Source organism: Manis pentadactyla, chromosome 4 (genome assembly GCF_030020395.1).
Source record: "Manis pentadactyla isolate mManPen7 chromosome 4, mManPen7.hap1, whole genome shotgun sequence".
NCBI classification, from domain to species: domain Eukaryota; kingdom Metazoa; phylum Chordata; class Mammalia; order Pholidota; family Manidae; genus Manis; species Manis pentadactyla.
The window spans coordinates 190,391,840-190,410,569 of NC_080022.1; the positions used below are offsets into that span (position 1 = coordinate 190,391,840).

The 18,730-nt window shown below is 55.8% G+C and overlaps 1 protein-coding gene across 3 annotated transcripts in view; it reads left to right on the top strand.

Annotated features, from left to right (window-relative positions):
• The window catches only part of TBCD (tubulin folding cofactor D), a 145,396-nt gene that overhangs the window by 72,173 nt on the left and 54,493 nt on the right, over positions 1-18,730 (top strand). For all 3 annotated transcript variants that reach the window (XM_036910774.2, XM_057501898.1, XM_036910772.2), the window contains exon 14: positions 12,585-12,741. In XM_036910774.2, coding sequence (XP_036766669.2) covers positions 12,585-12,741 — 157 coding nt within the window. The remainder of the gene's footprint in view (positions 1-12,584; positions 12,742-18,730) is intronic.

An 18,730-nucleotide genomic window follows, 5' to 3' on the forward strand; every position in this document is an offset into this window, starting at 1 on the left:
TGTTGAGCATCTTCTCAGGTGCATGTTAGCTGTCTGGGTATCTTCTTTGGCGAATGTCTGTTCCAGTCCTTTGCTCTTTTCAAATTGGCTGGTTTGCCATCTTGCTGTTGAGTTATAAGGGTTCTTGTTGTTCTGGGTTCCAGCCCATATGAGATAGGCGATTCCCTGATACTTTCTCCCACTCTGTGGGCTGCCTTCTTATTCTCTTGATAATCGACTTATATTTGTGTTGCTTTTAATGTAATTTCACCATTGTTTAAATTTTCTCTTTCCGGTTCTCTTTTACTTTATGTGCATGATTTGGGGTGAATGTGTGTGTGCACATGTACACATACACGTGCATATGTATGGGTTTTTAAAGGGTATCTTTTGTTTTTAAATATTTGATACTTCTTTAATTAGAATTGGGATTCTTTATGAAAGAATTTATAGTCTAGTGAAGGGAAGTGTTAAAAGCATGCCAAAGTGGTTTGTGGTTAGAATTTGTGTGTAGGGGCCATGTAGATGGTAAAACTCTGTGTCGTGGTTTTACTTACACTTTTTTTAAGAGTTGAGATTCGTGGTTTGGGGTAAAACTAAGAATGTGACATTTATGAACACAAAGGGATAGAGTGTATGTGATACTTGGACCCAGGGAGCTCAGAGAGTAACATCTGCCCATGTGGTTTATTTTAGGCACTTTAGTAACTTTTGTCATATTTTAATGGAAAACTGTTTCTGTGAATCTTTCAAAGTGAAATCATGCTACCTTGGAAAAAACCCTTATCTACTGAATTGATTTCCATGCCTTCCTAATTCTCTTGTCTGTTCTGCTTGCTGCAGGCCTGCTGAGGGCGTGCAGTGCAGACTGACTAATTTGGTTGTTGGGTTACATAGGTGAGCCAGCAGGGCAGCCCCAGTTACCTGGATTTCAGGTTTGCAAGTGCAGTGCATTAGCGTTTCTCCTGCGTCACTGCCCTGAGGGCCGTCTGGTTGGTGGGTGAGCACGTGGGTGTGGGGCGCGGTTTCGGCTCAGCCCAGTGTGCAAGCACCTCTCCAACCCTGCCATGAAGACCGTGGTGCCTCTGTAGGAGCTTCCTTGTGGCCAGCTGGCCTGCCCTGTGTCGTGGGCCTCCCTACCTCAGCTTCTTGTGGTCTTCCGGGAAGCCCTGCTCCTATCCTGTGAAGGCTGCAGTGGCCAGAGGTCACTCCAGGCCCGTGGCTGGGGCTCTGCCTTTAGTGGGTGTGTGGGCGGCAGGCAGATGGCCCAAAGGTGCTGGGAGGTTGTATGTGTGCCACCGCAGCCCCCAGCACGGGCTCGTTGGCTTTTCAGGACGTTCTTGCATTAGTGTCCTGAAAGGTGACCCCAGTGGTCACACTGCATGAGAAGATGCAGTGGCTTTTGGATCTTATCCTGCGGCGGGGTAGTTTCTGGGTCGGGGAGTCACTCTGTGGTCTGGGTGCAGTGATGGGATTTGACGAGGATGAGGGAGGCAGCAGGGAAGTGCTTCGGGGCTGGTTCTGTGACTGGGCTGTGGACGTGGAGTGTGGGGCATTCGCCTCTCTGACCTGGGGGTGTGTTGTGGTGAGCAGGTGTTGGTGAAGGTGGGCACTTGCCATTTTCTGGATGGAGGAGGTGACCAAGCTCTGCCTGCTGCCAGTGGGACCCCAGCAGGCAGAGCCATGCCCAACGCTGCGTCCCTGTGCCTCTGGTATTATCTGCCAGAGGGTGCTGGACAGGGAGGCCTTGAGGGGAGCCTCTGGGGGCAGGTTGGGCAGTGGCCAGGGCTCGACTGCCAGGCTGTGTGGCTGCAAGAGGATCTGAGTTTGTAATTGGAAGGCTGCTGCCCAAACTGCCATCCTAGCTGTGCATAGTGGGGACCGACCAGAGAGTGGTACGTTGGGCGGTGAGATTGGGAAAGAGGACTCGTGGGGTAAGTTGGTCAGACAATGGCAGGCCTGTTGTTGACCAAAACTGGTGGCCCCCACATTTGTCCTCCCTTCTGCCAGCCATTCGGCCTCAGGCAGCCTGTCCTCTGCTGGGCTTCGTGGAGCCCAGTGAGGCGGGGTCTCAAATGGGGTGGTCTTCCAGGCACCTGTTCTGACACTGCCGGACAGGACACCCTGGGGCTGGGAGGTCTGGCCTGTGGCCTGGACTCCAAGGCCATTAGTCAGTGGCAGAACTGGTCCCTGACTTCCTGGTGAAGCCTCTAATTCTCTTGAATGCTTGTTTTTGCTTCTTTCAAGTTGTACTTGGGCCACTCTGTCATCAGCTGTGGGCGTCCCACATGCCTGCGGCTTGGTGCTGAGCGGAGTGGGGTGGAGAGTGCTCAGCCCTGGCCTTTGGCAGAGGGCGGGACGGATGGACGCTGGTCTCCACGCCGTCTAAGAAGTTGGGATGGTGGAGAGAGAGCCTGTGTCATCTCTCCTGAAAAGGAGGTCGCTGAGAGATCCTGAGAGTGTTTAATGATGGGCAAAGGATGATTACTTAGATGGCTTGGAAAGAAATAGTTCACGCAGTGTGTGCCCAGGTCTCTGGCTTTTCTGGGGAGCCAGCCCCCAGTGAGAGCCCAGAGCCAGGAGAAGCCGCTGGTGCTGATGGGACTGAGAAAGTGCTAGGACACGAGTCAGCTGTGGGTGGGGCCTGTGGACACCTGCTTCCTGTGGTCGTCACTTCCCACAGAAGCTGCATTTCAGCCTGGGTGGCCTTGTCTCAGGTTCATGCATTCTGGGTATTTGGGGAGCATGTCCCCTTTTCCGAGCTGTGGACCTGCAGGCCTGGAGTTGCCGGGTCTGGGCCCTGCCAGTGCCGCAGTGTCAGTGGACTGGGACCTGGGGCCTGCAGGTTTCATGTGTTTGCTCCCCTGGGTGCCATTGGTGCCCCTTCTGGATTTAATGAGCCGTGGCTGTGCAGGGAGAGTGGCTGGTTGGTAGCATTGCTCCGGGCGCTCTGGAGCTGCTTGTCACCCACTGCTGATGAGTGACAGCTGCCCCTGCACAACCCTGACCCAGTGGGAGCATGTGCCACAGGCCCCATGGGTGCCCGGCGAGCGGGCTGGCCCTTGTTGTGCACAGCGCTGAGCTGCCCAGGCTGCCCACTCCCACTCCCTCTGGAAGGCTGGTGGCCAGCGCTGCTGCCCCTCCTCCTCTGCACTGTGTGCAAGCCCCAAGAGGCACTTTCAAGGAGGGATGTGTTCTGATCTCAGAAAAAATGCCTGGAAGTATGGGCTTTCGGCATTGAAGGAATTAGAAGGGGCTACACAGTCAGCAGGCTGTATTTCCTATTTGAGGATCATTTCTGAGGAAGTTGTGTTTCATGTTAGTGCGGTGGAGTGATGTTCAGCCAGCTCTTCTCAGCTTTGGAACTGCTTGCCCGCCGAGACCCGGTTGGACTGCCAAGCGCACTCTGCTCCTGCCTTGGCAGAGAGACTGTCCCGTGTACTCTGTCATGCCCGGGTAGGGGCCCTGATCGTGGCAGAGTGTTGGCACCTTGTCCTCGCTGGGCGGAGGGCCCCCTTGTGCGCCTCCGTGTGGCCAGATTGGGGACTGCAGGGCATTGACGCTGCGTTGTGTGGCTCCCCTTGCGGGCTCCTTAGTGTGGCCTCTTGAAGATAAGAGGATTGGGGTCTTAACTTCTTTACATGACTTCCCAGCAGCCTGGGACTGTGGACAGAACTGGACGTGGCCACACTGGCCTGTCATGTGTCACACACGGAGCGTCCAGGCCCTGACCTTATTCCACATTGAACACTTGGTCACACCTGCCTTGAGCTGGGCGACAGGTGGGCAGAGAGCTTCAGGTGAGATGCTTGCACATGGAGTCCGGACAGGCTGAACTATTGAGGTGTTCCGTGTCCTTTCGGGGGGCTGAGGGGTGTCCCTGTTACCCTTTGGTTATGGAAGGTTGAGCAGGACGATGAAGCTGGTGGGAACACTGGGGAAATGTCAAGGGGATGCGTAAGCGGTTTGAAGAATGGCAAAGGATGTGCTCATGGGGAAAGCATCGGGGAGAAGCGCCCACTGTCTGGGAAGAGTCCTCTGCCTGCTGTGTGCAGGGAGGCATGCTGGATGCGCGTCGCTGTGGGAGCGGGACGGGAGGTGCCCGCGCGCTGCACGCTCAGGAGGCTGCTCCGAGGCTCGCAAGCCGACGCCCACCAAGCAGTGGCACGTGGCCATTGATGGGGTTTCAGATACTGTTCTGAGAGCAGGACTGATGAGGGTCTTGGAAGGAGGGGACGGGGCCCCAGGTTCCGCAAGTCAGCCCCTCTGCACCTTGCCTGGCTCCTGGGGACAGGTGGTCCTCAGCCTTCCAGAATGCCTGCCGGGCGTGGGGACTCGGGTCAGTGGCACCACGCACGTGTCAGCTCAGACTCGGGGCACCATCACTACAGCCCCGCAGGGCTGTTCTCAGGGCCGCCTTAGGAGTGCTTTGGCCGGCGGGCGCCACTCTGTCCCCAGGTCATCTGAGCGGCTTCTCCGCAATGGGCAAGGAAGGGAGGCGTTGAGCTCCTCAGTTCTGCTGGCCCCCTCCGGGGTGTCTGATGTGGTTTCGTGAGGAGGTGAAGTTCGTCCACAGGACCCGAAATGTCCATGTCAGACCTGACACCTCGCCCAGTGGCGTGGGCCATCGTGCTGTCTAGCCAGGCTCTGTTCTTTAGGCCCACCTGTCACGGCGGTGCACTTCACGCTCTTTCCAGGTAACACTGGGCACCCTGGAGCAGTGGGAGGCAGGCGGCCTGCTTCTGCATCTTCCGTGCCGGCATCCCCCCTTGTGCTCGTGGTGTGGCAGATGGCCCTGTTGGCTGTTCCTGGTGGAGGCCTGGCCGTGGGCACCCTGAGCAGAGCTGCGCAGGCCATGATGGGCCCTCTACTCTGGAGCCAGCTGGCCGGCCCAGGCAGGTCACTTCTGGGGGGCTCTGCCAGGCTATCCACAGCACTGACACAGAAGAGAGGCCGTCTGCCTATCGATTAGCTGGTGGTGAGGCAGCGGTGTAGGTGGGAGGGAGCATGCGGTTCCTCCCTAGCCTGCAGTCCCCTCCGAGGCATCGTGCTGTCGTCCTCGTGGTGCTTGGGAACCGTATTTCATCTGACTGGGCCTCTGCCGAGGAGCCAGTCCTGCAGAAACAATTTCCTTACTCCAGGTTGGCCTCGCTGTGTTGCCAGCAGAGCCACCGGTCTTCACAGCATGCAGGTCCCCTCGGTGATGAGCACAGGTGACATTCAAGGGGGTGAGGCACGGTGTGTGAGGTGGGCATAGACCCTGGATCGGAGGGAGTTTGGGCTGCCAGGCCCTGTGGGTTGGCCAGAGTGTAAGCCGGCGCCCTTCCCCAGCTGTGGTGATGGAAGCCACCTGGAGAGACTGCGTTCAGCGCCTCAGGAGGTGCCTGCGGCCAGCAGCACAGTGGCTGCCTTTTGCTCCTCACGCCCTACACTCCTGCCTTTCTGTCCATAGCCCTTTGGACATGTGGGCCTCAAATGCTTATATTCTAGGCCCGAAGTAATGTAGGAACGTTCCCGATCTCAGGATTCCCTCTGTCTTGTCAGCAGGTATGAAGCCGATAAAGGTCGTGCTGGGCTTCCCACCCTTCCTCTGGAAGCGGCAGTGGGGACTGTGGGTATCAGGGCCTTCTGCTCTGGAGTTCCGTGCCGTCCCACATGTCCTCAGCATTTAGACATTGAAACCCTCGGATCCTCCATCTGCTTTGTGAGAAATGCTTCCTGGTAGAGCCCCTAGTTCTTAGTTTGAAACCTACAGGGCTGGATAAGATGGTTGTGTTCCGTACCTTCTGCAGTGTCCCTGTGGTGCCTGGGCTGCACCTCATGCCTGCTGCAGAACATGTGACTGTGCTCACATTGTGATGGGCGATGATAGACTTAAGCTGTCAGCTAAGCTCGGGTTTTGCTGCCAAAGAAGATTGTAGAATCCTTTTTTCAAAGATTTTAGATCTTTTAGTTATGGGTGAGGGATTCTGAGCTTTTATCATCTGTAAAAGGAAGCTAGAAGTATTTAAGGTCTTAAATGTTAAATGATTGGAAAAACCCAAGTTTACCCGAACCATTGGTTGAGGACGCAGTTCCCCTGGCGGGTGGGGAAGACCTGCCTGCTATTTTCAGCCCTCTTGTTCACTGGGAAAGAGCAGGGTTGAGAGCCGCTCAATGGCACCCCTGCAGTTTACCTCCTCCAGCCGAGGCTGTGTGCACTAGGGGGCAGGAGGTCGTGTGCAGGCGTGCGGGGCCATGGCGGCCTCCAGTCCCCCTTGACACCTGGTAATTGAACTCTGACATAGTGACAAGTCTCCACATATTGACCAGAGACGTCAGACCTTTAAAGAAGGTGCAGACAGGTACTGAGTGAGGGCCGGGGGCAGGGCCAGGCAGCCTTGGGTCCTTCCTGGTGGCCACACGGGCCTGAATGGTGGGAATTTGTAAAAGCGTGCTTTAAAAAGTAGGATTGGCTTTTTAGTGACGCATTCATGATGGGACGTTTGGGATAGTGACAGAGAGAAGCTGGAAGTAACCCGAAATCCAACAGTGCTGATGTTGGCCTGTGGATGCAGCAAGCGTGGGTGCAGCCCCGTGCCTCGGACCAGGGGCACCTTGCTGCCCTCTGGCCTGGTGTCAGTAGGAGGCGCCTGGTGCCCATCCCCCGTCCACACGCACGGCGCGTCAGTGGGACCACCTGCCCTCACGTCACAGACTGTGTCGTGACTGCCGCACTTGAACCCCACCCCGTGAGCAGGGGTTATTTCTGGTCACAGCTGTGTGGGCTCCCAACAGCTTGGGGACAACCCCGCAGGCCGAGGCACATGCGCAGAGGCTGCCCTTTCCCCACCCTGGAGTCTCTGTGGGGCAGCCCTGTGCAGAGCGGCACTGCGTCCCATAGGCGCAGGCTCAGTCCCGTGGACAGAGCCGGGCGCCAGTGCACGTGTGCAGGGACCGCTGTCAGCCCTCAGGCTCTGCCGTGCGGCCCTCAGGAGCCGCGGTTCCTGCACCCTGCCAGCGGCGGTGGCTTTGGGCTTCCTCGTCATGCGTTCCTCCTCTCTGTGTGGGGCTGTTCACCTTTGATGGCTGTCAGCCCTTTACCTGTAATTGCACCACATCATTGCCCGTCTGTGAACTTACCCCCGTCTCTAGCTGTTGACTGGTAAGTGGTTTTGTGTTATTTCGCTGACCTATCTTCCTGTGATAGTTCCCAGGTGAAGCTGTTGAACCAACCGGAGGGCAAGCCCAGCTCTGCCTGTGGGTTCAGGCTTTGTGCAGGCCCTGCAGGGTGGGGAGAGGGGCAGGAGTGGCCCTCGACACCGAGGGGTCCAGCCTGGTCAGGTGTGCAGTGGTGCCTCCTTGTCTGCCTCGGTCTTGCCTGGGGATCGTGAGGTGTTTTGGGGGCTGCTTCCAGGTGGGACTCCATGGGCTCCTGCCCCACCGGGGATCGTGTTTCCTTTGTGCGGAGATTATGTGCATTGTGGCAGTGGCAGTGCCCACGGACCTGGGCTGTGTGCTTCATGCGTGGTGGGAATTTCTGATGTTCAGAGCACTGGTCAGGAGCTGTCTGGTCCCAGCATCCTGCCACCGTGGCCAGTGGTGGGTGGGTTCTTTTCACAAGACGATGTGTGGGAGGGCTTCCTGCACACACATGGCCACGTGCCTTTCCTGTGGAAAGGGAGGGGGCTTTGCACGTGCTCCCACTGGCAGGGGTGAGTGCTGAGCCAGCCGCCCACCCCCAAGAGCACAGGGTGGCTCCACTGAGCACTGTGCTCGAGCCTCGGCCAGCATCCCCGCCCCCACCGCTGGGAAGGCTGCATGTGAGTCTGTGCTTCGTGCACTGTGGCAGCAAGGCTGCCTACGGGCCAGCGGAGGGCCTTTGAGACCGTCGTTTGGAAATGTCCTGTGGTGAAAACCAGGCATTCTGTCCGTCAGCAACTCTAGCCCCCTGCTCGTTTAACACCAGCTTCTTTTCTGAGCAAATTGGGCTGCATTTTTGTGTAAGCATGGTGGCTGTTTGTGCTGGAGGCTGCAGTGAATGTGGCGATGGCCAGCGTGTTCCCTGGGAACTGCACTGTTCTGGGCTCAGATGTGGGGCCGGTGGGCTGGTGGGTCTGAATGTGGGGGCACCTGTGGCCCGCTGTGCACGGAGGACTCTTTTGCGAGGGGTTTGTTTTTAAGTTAGTCTAGTTCTTTTGTTTCTTAGGAGCTGTAGCTTCTGTGCTCGCTGTGTGATGATATGTTAAGGACAGATTATCTCTACTTTTCCACAGAGAGCCTGGCTCCTCCTGTCCCTGGGTGCATCCCTGGAAGCTCTGCGTGGGGACATGGAGCGTTAGGCCCTTTCTCTCCTGGAGGCTGTACTGTCCTTAGGTGGCTGGTGTTCGATGACATGCTGTCTATTTAAAGGATGTGGCTGGACTCAGGGTTGCCAAAAGGAAGCCCTCTAGGGAACCTTACGTATCTGACATGCAAATGCAACATGTAATTGGAGCCATGAGAAAGGTTTTGTTCAAAGCTATTGAAGAGTTTCCTTTAAACCTGTTGAATCTGGAAAGAGTTGTTAGTTTTTTCTGGTAGTGACTTGTTAAAAAGATACAGGGCAAAGACTGTATCTACCTATGTCCGCCTCCTTCCCCCGAAGCTCTGTGGTGGCTCACGTGCCCTGCGTGGCCCCCGAGGCTGGTCCGCCCCGCCTGGATCTTGCGGGTCCCTGGATGTCAGAGCTGGGAGCCGAGGGGTCCCTCACATAGAAGGGCTGGTGCTCTCCCACCCCCAGGGAGGAGCTGTAGCCCACAGGCCCATCTCCCAGTTTTCTTGTTTAAGAAGCTGTCATCTCACTTTCTCTTCTGAGCTGTTCTACTTTTTGCAAATCAAGCCTGGTTCAGCTGGTGTGGGTCCTGCTGTTGCCCTGCCCGGCAGCACGGTGTGTGTACTTCCCCGCCCGTGGCTTGTCAGCCCTGATGTTTGCTGCAGATGTGGGGTCCCAGAGGCTGCTGCTACAGAGCCTGACAGGATGAGACTGGGAGGCTCTCTGTGCCGGGATGGGCTGGGTGGCAGCCGGGTGAGCTCTGCAGCCTGGCCACGTGGGCGGTGGAGGGTGCTGGCTGTGAGGTCCTGAGGCCCAGGCTGGCTTGGGTCTCTACTTCTCTGACTTAGCTGTGCAGGAGGATACAGGGACACACAGAGTCACATCATCCGAGGGCCAGGCAACTACCAAGGATACTGTGCCGGGCATGTGTGGGGGCTGGGGACGAAAGGGTGTGCTGGGTCACCTTGCCACTCAGAAACTGCAGCCTGTGTGCCCCACTGGTCTGATGTCTCATGTAGGGTTTTGCCTGACTGCCAGCCTCTCACGTACCAGCCTTCTTTCCTGGAGACAGAAGCGGACCTGACCGACCTATGGTTGAAATGTGCAAGGTGTCACCAATTCCCAGCAATGAATGCCAGTCAGGCGTGGGAAGCCTGCCTGTGTCGAGGCAGGTGTCCATTAGTTGACACAAGCGAGCAGTTTGTGTCCTTTCCCTCAAACTGCCAGCAGTGTGATGCTCCGGAAAGGCGTCTTACTTTGACTTGGGGACAGGTGCCTGGGCTCCTGACCTGGGCCAGCCTCTGGGTGTGATTCAGGACTGAGCAGGCTGGGGACCATGCCCATGCACAGCAGCAGGAGCCCCCTCAGTGCGGGCTGGGGTGCTGCCTGCTGAGGCAGGTGTTGTGAAGACTGACTCCTGTCACTCGTGGTTGTCTGTTTTGAGATTGATTTTGTCCAGTGCACCAATAAATTGGGACTCAGCAGCTAGCCTGCAGATCACCCCAGGCTAACGGATTGCTGACCGTCTTACCAGAAGCATCTGGGTGGCCTGCTGGAGTGTCGGCTCAGGAAAAGTGTTGATACTTATTATGAGGTGCCTTCATCCCATGGCTGCTGCACCCGATTAGCTCTGACGCCTGTCAGGCCACCAACCAGTCTTCTAGTTAGCACAACATGCACGAACCACACAGGAAGTCGCACACTGGAATTTTGGGGTGACACAACTGAAGAATCATTTATGCACTGCAGGTTTGACCCCGTTCAAGTGGTCATAATTGAAAACCCCGCATGACACCAGGCGCCTTCATCTGCTGTGGCTGTGGTCACACTGGGCCGTGTGCCTTGGATTTGTGCTCCACCAGCCTCTGCTGTGTACCGCACTCTGAGGAGCAGATGTGTCCGAGGAGGGGCATGTGCCCGCAGCTGACTTAGTTCCAGGGTGCCTGACCCATGCCAGCTTTGGTGGCTTCATGGTGCCAGGGTACGGTGCTGTTGGAGGACGTGGGTGCTTTGTGGCTCCAGTCGTCAGATTTCATGGGGTGCCGGATGGGCTTTTGATGTGGACGTGGGGCTCCTTCAGCTGCCCTGCTCTGCAGTGAGTCCTGGGCAGATCAGTGGCCTCCTGCAGCAGAGTTGAGGTGAAGTGAGGGTCCTGAGGGGTCCGTGGCTGCCGTGGGCAGAGCAGGTCTTGGTGGGACTGGGGGGATGAGGAGGGGCAGCTGCCTGAGGTGGGACATGTGGGAGACAGGCTCCATTTCAGGTGTCGTGGAATTTGAGGGGCTTCTGGCACACCCCAAAATGGGTGTCCTGCTTCCGTGGGGTTGAGGGAGTGATAGCTTGGCAAGAGATGGGCTCCAATTTGGGGCCCTCAGCCTGCGCAGAAGAGGGTTGCGGGCACCCCAGGTCTCTGCCAGGCCTCTGAGCGCAGGTGCCGCCATGTGCACCTGCTGTGCATGCTGAGTTCCTCTCTCCTGGCTGGGCATCTCCACAGCCACAGCAGATGAAGGTGCCTGGTTTCGTGCGGGGTTTTCAATTATGACCACTTGAACATGAAGCCTGGAGCTTCATCACTTACTTACTTTATGTTTCATAATCTTATTAAAAGTAATCACTGTGTGTGTATAAAATAGGCTGTAGAGAACCAAATCCATTTCTGTTGTTGTTTATATAGAATCGGAAATCCTTAGATGCAAAAAGAGGGGAAATGTATGTATAATGGTTGTAGTCCTACAATGGTTTTACATTTTTTGCTGAGGACTGTTTCTAGGCACCTTGTCCTGGAAGGTGACGTTGGCCGCACGTGCACATAATCGTTGCTCTGTTTTTCTTACGTCCCTGACTGGAGTCTTTTCTCAGGCTGTGTATTGTTGATGGGGTGGGTGTGAGACTGGGGCCCTGGGTCCCGGGTGGGAGCCTGCATGGCTGTCGTCCGCCTTGGGCCCCTGGGCTCTTTGTGGCTCCCTTGCCCCCACCACAGTCCGGTGGCTGACCTGTCGTCGCCGTGCGTGGGCGGCCATCACGCTCTCCTGTGTGACTTGTCTGTGAGCGCCTGCCCGGGAGGGAAGCTGCCGCGTCGTTTCCAGCCCGGGAGCCCCCCCGCGGCCCCTCTGCTGGTCCTGAGGCTGCGCGGCTGCAGCCTCACCCTCCTGTTGGCCCCTGGATGCCCCGGCGCCTGCCGCGGGGGCCTCCGACCCCTCGCTCTTCTGAGGACGGGCAGTCGTGGGTTTTCTCTTCACACCTGCCTCGGCACGGCGTGGGCTGTTGAGAGCGCCCGGCGCTTCCGTTGCCTGCGCAGCCTCCGTTAGCTGGGGCTTCCCACGGGGGCTCTCGGGGAGCTCCGTTCCGTGTGACTTAGAAAGGTCACGGTTCCATCTTTGAATTGCAAATTAAACTTTCTCTTAAACTTTTTTCTATTCTGTTTTTGTTTTCCTATTATAGTCATTCTAAGAGGCTTTTTAAACGTTGTTTGGTTTATTTATAAAATTAAGTTACCTTGTACTTTTTAAACCTATGCATGAATGTAATGCATTTTATTTTAAAGTAATTTACATACATGTCTCTAATGCTTCCCAAGTACTTGGAATACATGAATCTAATACATTTAACAGATAAACTGTACAGTTTTAATGCTTTTAAACATTCTCTTACCACATATCTTAAAATTCTGTCATATCTGTATAGCAGAAATCACATGTGCAAAGTTAAATTGCTCAGACATTTTCAAATGGAACCAGAACCGCAAATTACCTTAACTATTCCATATATTCTAGGTGTTTACACACATCGAGATGATTCTGAAAATGAACACAGAAGTGTCTGTGGCTTCATCTTTTTGTCACTGGATTCTCCATTCTGAGCCCCCAGGGCTGCAGGCACCCCTAGGCAGGGTGGGGGAGAGCAGGGCACCCTGCTGCGAGCAGGCTGCACTGAGAAGCCCCTCTGTCTTTTAGGGCCCCCTTGACCACGGAACGGGGCCTGGGATCCTGGAGCCCAGACACTTCCTTCCTCCCACCCTGACCCCTCGCAGCCTGGCAGGGTCTTCTTTCTTCGACTCGCCTCTCGTGTGGCAGTGTCCCTTCGGTAACCAGCATTTCCGGAAACTTCACTTCCTTACAGGGTTTGGGAGAGCTTGTAGAGGGCATTTCACTGCTGTGAGCTGGTGCCTCCTCCTGACCAGGTCCTGTCCGAGCAGCAGCTCTGCCCGCCTGGTGCTGAGATGTAGGCGGGCTCTCCCACAACCTCCAGTCGCTGCTGCTTTAAGTGTGCATGCTGCTGCAGGGCCCATCCTCACCTCTCTGTCTCCTGTGCCCAGTGGTTGCGGTGATCCTGAAGGCGCTGACCTACGAGGAGAAGCGTGGCGCCTGCAGCGTTGGCACCAACGTCAGGGATGCTGCGTGCTACGTGTGCTGGGCCTTTGCGCGTGCCTATGAGCCGCAAGAGCTGAAGCCCTTTGTGACCGCTATTTCGAGGTAATGCCTGCCAGAATCATGGTGGGATGGGATCCATTTCTCGTCGTCCCTGGGATGCTGCCCCCCTCACCCCCCCAGTGTGCACGGAGCAGTCAGCACGGGACCTTTCCTATGAATGGTATGCAGGAAATAGGCATTAGTGAGCAGACAGTGTAATTTTAAAGGATAATGTTTAAAGAAGCAGTAGCTCAGGAGTACAGTTCCTTTTTTATGGGCAAGCAGCTCAAACCAGAGTGTTAGGAATGTTCTAGAGGCCTTGGCTGGAGGACAGTTAGCAGATCCTTAGATAAAGGTGGTCGGTGGCCTAGACAGTAGGTGACACGGGTGGGGACCCCATGAATCCCTCAGGTGAGCTGTGCTTCAAAGCATCTGTGTGTTCTCCCGAGAGAGGATTCTGGAAATAGGCTACTGTGGCTTCCGCCTTGGAAGTCCCTGGGAATGCCCCGGAACCCTGGAAAGCGGCCTTGGGTGGTGGCTGCTGTTGTCGGGAGCTGGGTTTTGTCCAGCATTAATTTAGTTGTTTTCATGGGCTAGCTCTTGAGTATTCATCACTGTGACCAGCAAGCTTTACTGTCAAGTGTCTCAAGAGAAAGTCAACACTGTAGAACACCTTTGTGAAGTTGGAGAAAACATATTTTCTCCAGTTTCCTGGTGAGAGAACTTGGAGCCAGCAGTGAGACCAGCACCCCGTGCAGACTGCAGCAGGCCTGGCTCCCTCGGGCTTTCGACGTGTGGCCCAGCTGAGCCCCCGCCAGAAGCATCTGGGCATCTGTCTCACTTTTAGGACCTGGTGTTTTTTGTTTGCGAGAAGTGCAAAACAAATGGTGTCCCGGTATGGTGAATTTTTCAGCTAATTTTTGTACTCCTATTTGTTACTGGATTCTTGAACTGAAGTAAGTTCCTTGGACTTGGGGAAGGAGCTCACATCTCCATTTCTTGCTCATTAAGTACAGGAGGGGCACTGAGCACGGTGGCTGGGTCTGTGTTAGTCATGGCATCTAACACTTTCCTGACCTCTACTAGGAAACGGGTTTCAGGATCCTGCTCAGGCCGTGGAAGCCTCTGCCCGAGATGTGAGTGTGAGACCCTGTGGGCCTTAAATTCTGGAAGCCCTCACTCCTGGGGCCAGGTGTGCCAGGCAGAGCTCCTCTGGAGTGGGCTCCTAGGGTCTTGGGGGTGACCATGGGTTCTCTTCTTGCCAGTGCTCATCTTCCCAGCTGTCTCTTGGGCTAGGAGCGGGCCACAGCCTGTTCCCTGCCTGGGCAGTGTGGGCCAGGCCTGTATGTCTCCATCTTGACTCTTAACATCAAAGTGAAGCCTCTGGAGGAGCCTGAGCATTCGCCCCTGTTCAGGGAGATAAGGTGTTTTCGAGGAAGCCGTGAAGACGTCTGGCCCTCGTAGCCTTGTCCATCCCCGGGAGGGGTGGGGGAACAGGAGGTCTGTGGTCTCCGGGATGTGCTGTGGTGGGTGACAGCCGGCCTGAGGCCAGGCGACCGGCCATCAGGGACCCACTCCTGCGCTCTGCGCCTCCCTCGCTGACGCCACTGGGCCCGGCCACCAGGGTCTGCATGTGCCCCACTTGCCTGGGCTCCCCCAGGGTTCTGTAAACATGAGCTTTGTTTCAAGTACAGCTTCAGGGGAGACGCTTCTTGTTGCTTGCTTGTCTTGCTCCGTGACTTTTTGGAAGTTGCTTCCAGAGACTTCCAGCTAGACAGTGAAAGCAGAAATGTGCATTATCTGTGTTGTTTGCTTTAGCCATAGCCAGACTATAAGACTGGATGGTCCGGTGCTACGGTGTGTCCTCGGGGTGAAGCCGGGGGCGCAGGCCTGGTACCTTGCAGTGGATGGGCTGAGTCAGGCCCAGCTCTGCACCTCAGTGGGTGCTGCTTCTTCTGAGCAGCCCCAACAACCCGCTATGCAGCGAAGTGCCCCTGTGTCCAGGGGATCTGGCTCCTTAAATAGTAGCTCCTGTTCAGAATGAGATTAATCCAGATGTGCCCTCTCAGTTCAGTGTTTGCCTGAGACCTATGGACTTGGCAGGAATCTGTGCCTCCCTCTCTCTGGGGTCTCTTTGGCTCAGCCTAAGCGGAGCAGCAGGGCCGAGGGCTGAGGCTGCAAAGGAAATGGGAGCAGAGCAAGCTGTGACTCCTGGAGAGCAGGTGTCCTGCATGTCCGGAGTGGGCACAGAGGGCGGGGTTGCCACTCATAGTTCTCTGCGTGGGGCATCTGTGGACATGAGCGTCAAGGGTCACATGGCCCGTTGCAACGTGGAGAGAAGAGAACTGCTGATCAACTGAGTCCAGCCTTAGCATTGCTCAGGCATGAGTCTGTGCCCAGCTTGATTCTGTGCATTCCAGGTGTGGGCAGGCCATGTGCCCCATGGGCCTTTGGGCCCATGCCTGCCAGGAGGCCTACACAGCAGCCTGGGCTTGGAGGTGAGCTCCTTTCTGTGGAGTGTGTGTCAGAGCATGGGGTTGAGTGGGGCATCCATGGAGGCAGAATGGGCACTGGCACATTGCACTCTAGGGTCAGACAAGTAAGGACAGGTTTGGAGCCACTAAGCCTGCCCTGTGGAGGGAGAGGTCCTGGCAATGAGACTGGCTCCCTGCAGTGTGGCACTTCACAGGACAGGACTTCGAAGAGACCAGCGACGGCCCGTGTGGGAGGGAAGAACTGCTGATCGACTAGCCGAGAGGGTCCCGGGGTCCTGTGAGGGTCCTGCAGGTTCTGCTGGAAGGGGGTGGGGTCATGGAGGTGGGTGTTCAGCATGCTGACCTTGCTGAGCTGGGAGCTTATTCTAAGAAACTTACTAACACGAGGGACGGAGCACAGGTGTGTGACAGTGGCCAGTCGGCTGTAGGAGCTCTGTGTGTGCTTCCAGACTGAAGCTCCTTGACCTCTGGGCGCGCTCAAGTGACTGTTAACGCCACCAGTTGGCAGCGGGCCCCGAGACTCCTCCTGTGCAGCTGATCTCTCCTTGTTAGCCTGGGAGTTTCTGCCCGAAGGCCCCTTGTGTCCCCTTTCCCCATGCCCATCCCAGGATAGACCCGCCAGGGCCCTTTGGAGCCACACCCGGCAGGGCTTCAGTCCAGTTTGGCAGGTTCCTGGGGAGCAGGCCTCCTGGGGGAGGAGAGGGCGGCGGGGTTGAGTCATGGGCCAGGGGCCTGCAGACGCTGCAGGTGCGCCTCCCTGCCCAGAAGTATCGGTTGGGGTGTGTCCTTCGAGACCTGCCTCCCTGGGTTTGTAATAAGTGACCACATTTTAATTGTCAGCTTTTGAGCCCATTTATCCTGGCACATGATAGAATCTTGGTATCTTTATACTTTCGCAGGGTCTTCATTGGGTCCTGCAAATGTAGAAAGTTGTGGCCAGAATGTAATTCTGTAAATGGAGTAGAAACGCCTACTAAAAAGCACTGCTCAGGCAGCGAGGAGGAGGCAGAATGGGGCTGAGTGAGGGCGCCCGTGCAGCGGCAGGCCAGGCGCGCAGCCGCTCCGCATCCGGCTGCTGCTCCTTCCCGGGGAGCGCGGAGGGTCTTGCCTTCCCCCACGCCGGGCACCGTGTGCCGGTCCTGTTATATAAATACCTGAAAGTGAGATTTAGGTAAGTGTGATCTTGTTTTGAATCAGCATCGGTTGGTTTTGAAAACCTGTATTTCCTCAGCATTATACACAGACTAAGAGATGCAATGATTATTCTGTGGGAAAGTAAATGGGGCTCCCTGAAAAGCCAGGTGTAATCTAGGCACAGTGAAACCCAGGGAGTTAAAATGGTGCAGAATCTAGAAAATGCCTTCTTGCCAGTAAACAAAAGCCAATTTGCAAGAAAAAGCAAAAGGAATTGCGTTGTTGCCAGCATGTGTGTTGGCTGTCACCTTGTAGCGATTTCCTCACCTGAAACTCTTTTGTAAGCCGAGCTCCTGTTGACATCAGCACTGCAGGGCCCCTCCCGTGCGGGCTGTGCCAGCCACCCTGGCAGAGCAGGCCCAGGGAGCAGCGTTCCGTGCGGGCGGCACCTGGGGCCTGGCTCCCAGATCTCTTCCTCGAGGGCAAGACTGTCCTGAAAAACCAGGACATGGCAAGCATTGCTCAAAGCTACGTCCCGCTCTCACTCAACCTCCTTAAGGGCAGGCTTCCAGAGGGAAGACAGCCCTTTTGTTTTTCCAGAAAAGTTCAGTGGCAGTTACTGGCCACACTGTCCTCATCTGCCCACCTGATAAGCTCCACTCAGCCTCCTTGTGGCTCTTTTGACTTACAGGCACTTACCTGGATTTTACTGCTGTGTCAGCGGGTATGAGCTTTGATTCTCATTTTTTAGGGAAGGAAGTTTCAGCCATGGGCAGTCTCACATTTTATAAAAAAACAATGTGATTTGCAACTTTCATACTATGTGGATGGGTAATAAATTATTAGATATTTAGATTTTTTTTTACTTCAGAATGACAAGAACACTGTGCAAACAGTATACTTTGCTTTTTATTGCTGTGAAATACAAATGAACAGTAATTGAGTTTGGGGTGAGATCTGCCCTTTGCAGTGCCTGCTGAGTACCAGGCGCCTGGAGCTAGGGGCAGGCTGGGACACGCGGGCTCCCCCCCCCATCATGGACAAGAAAGTCCCTCCGTGTTTGACACAACCTTTCCTCTGTGCTGGTAAGTCCTGGTGAGGTTCCCCACAAGCTCCTGCAGTGAGAGAAAGGCGGGGCGGCCTGAGACATGTGGGTGTGCCTTGCGTCCGCATGGCGTCTGAGCCTGAAGGGGAGTGGGTGACAGCACGCAGCCTTGTCTGGCCCAGGACTCCGGGCCGCAGGAGCTGTCCTGGTCACACTGAACCAGTGTTATTACAGCCTGTAGTTATTTGAAACATGCTAGTATTTCTAGACAAGCCAGTTTTGTTCTGAAAGTGACATTAGAGTAGTTTTAAAAATTTAGTCCAAATGAAAACAATATTGAAAACCTGTTCTATTCATGGGTGCATACACAGTTTGATGAATTAACTGGAGTCTGTACTTGGTTAAAAGCAGTGTTTTTCAGAGGCACTGTTTATATTTGTCCTACATCTGTGAAGTTAGGTAAACTGGGTGAAATGCGTTTTAAGCCATACAAGCTGCCCCGATCGCTGCCAGGCCGGGCCTCAGGCTGCAGCTGCACCGTCCCCCAGATCCTGGCTTGGGACAGCCACCTCTCTGAGGGGCTGCTTCCCATGACAGAGGTGCCCCAGGTCAAGGGTGTGGGAGTCTTGCAGCAGACGTGGACCGCCTGCAGCTCCTGCTGTCACTCAGAAGCAGAGGGCCCTGAGGGCTCTGTCCTGTGCTGTGTAAGCCTCTGAGGCCGGAGGCCTCTGCTAGAGGTGCTGGGGCTCCAGAGGACGTACCCCAGGTGAGCGTGGGCCCTCCGGTGGGAGAGGGACATGAACAGAGAGCCCCTCCCTGTGGATGCCAGCTGCCGCCTTCGGGAGGTGGGACAGGGGAATGGCACCCACACGAGTGGGGTGCGAAGCTGCAGCCTGTCCTTTGCCGTGTTTCGGCTTTGTCGCGATGGAAACCTGGAGGCTGGGGCTTGGTGTCTGTCCCTCTGAACTCCTCAGGCCCACAGAGTAGGCTCAGCTTGGGCCAGACGTGGCTCCTGGTGGCCACACTGGCCGGCGCCTGGTACAGAGCAGAACTGGTGACTTTCCTTGGTGGCCTTGGCCACGCTGAGGGAAGCTTGGCCGAGGTTGGGCTCAGCCTGCCTGGGTGGGGCCAGAGCGTCCGCAGGCAGGCGGCAGGGTTGGCGGCCCGCGCCTGGTGTGGTGCCTTAGAAGGGCTGCTTAGATGGCCCTTGGCATCCCGTGAGCACCAGCTTGGGACAGCAGCGACGTCCAGCATCTCCTCTGTGTTCCCTTCTCTCCTCATTAGTAGTGTTCCATAATTTAAAAATCGTAATTTAGGACAAACCTCAACAGGAAGTTTCAAGAATTGTGTGTCGACACGAGCTCCTGGTAGCGCTGGC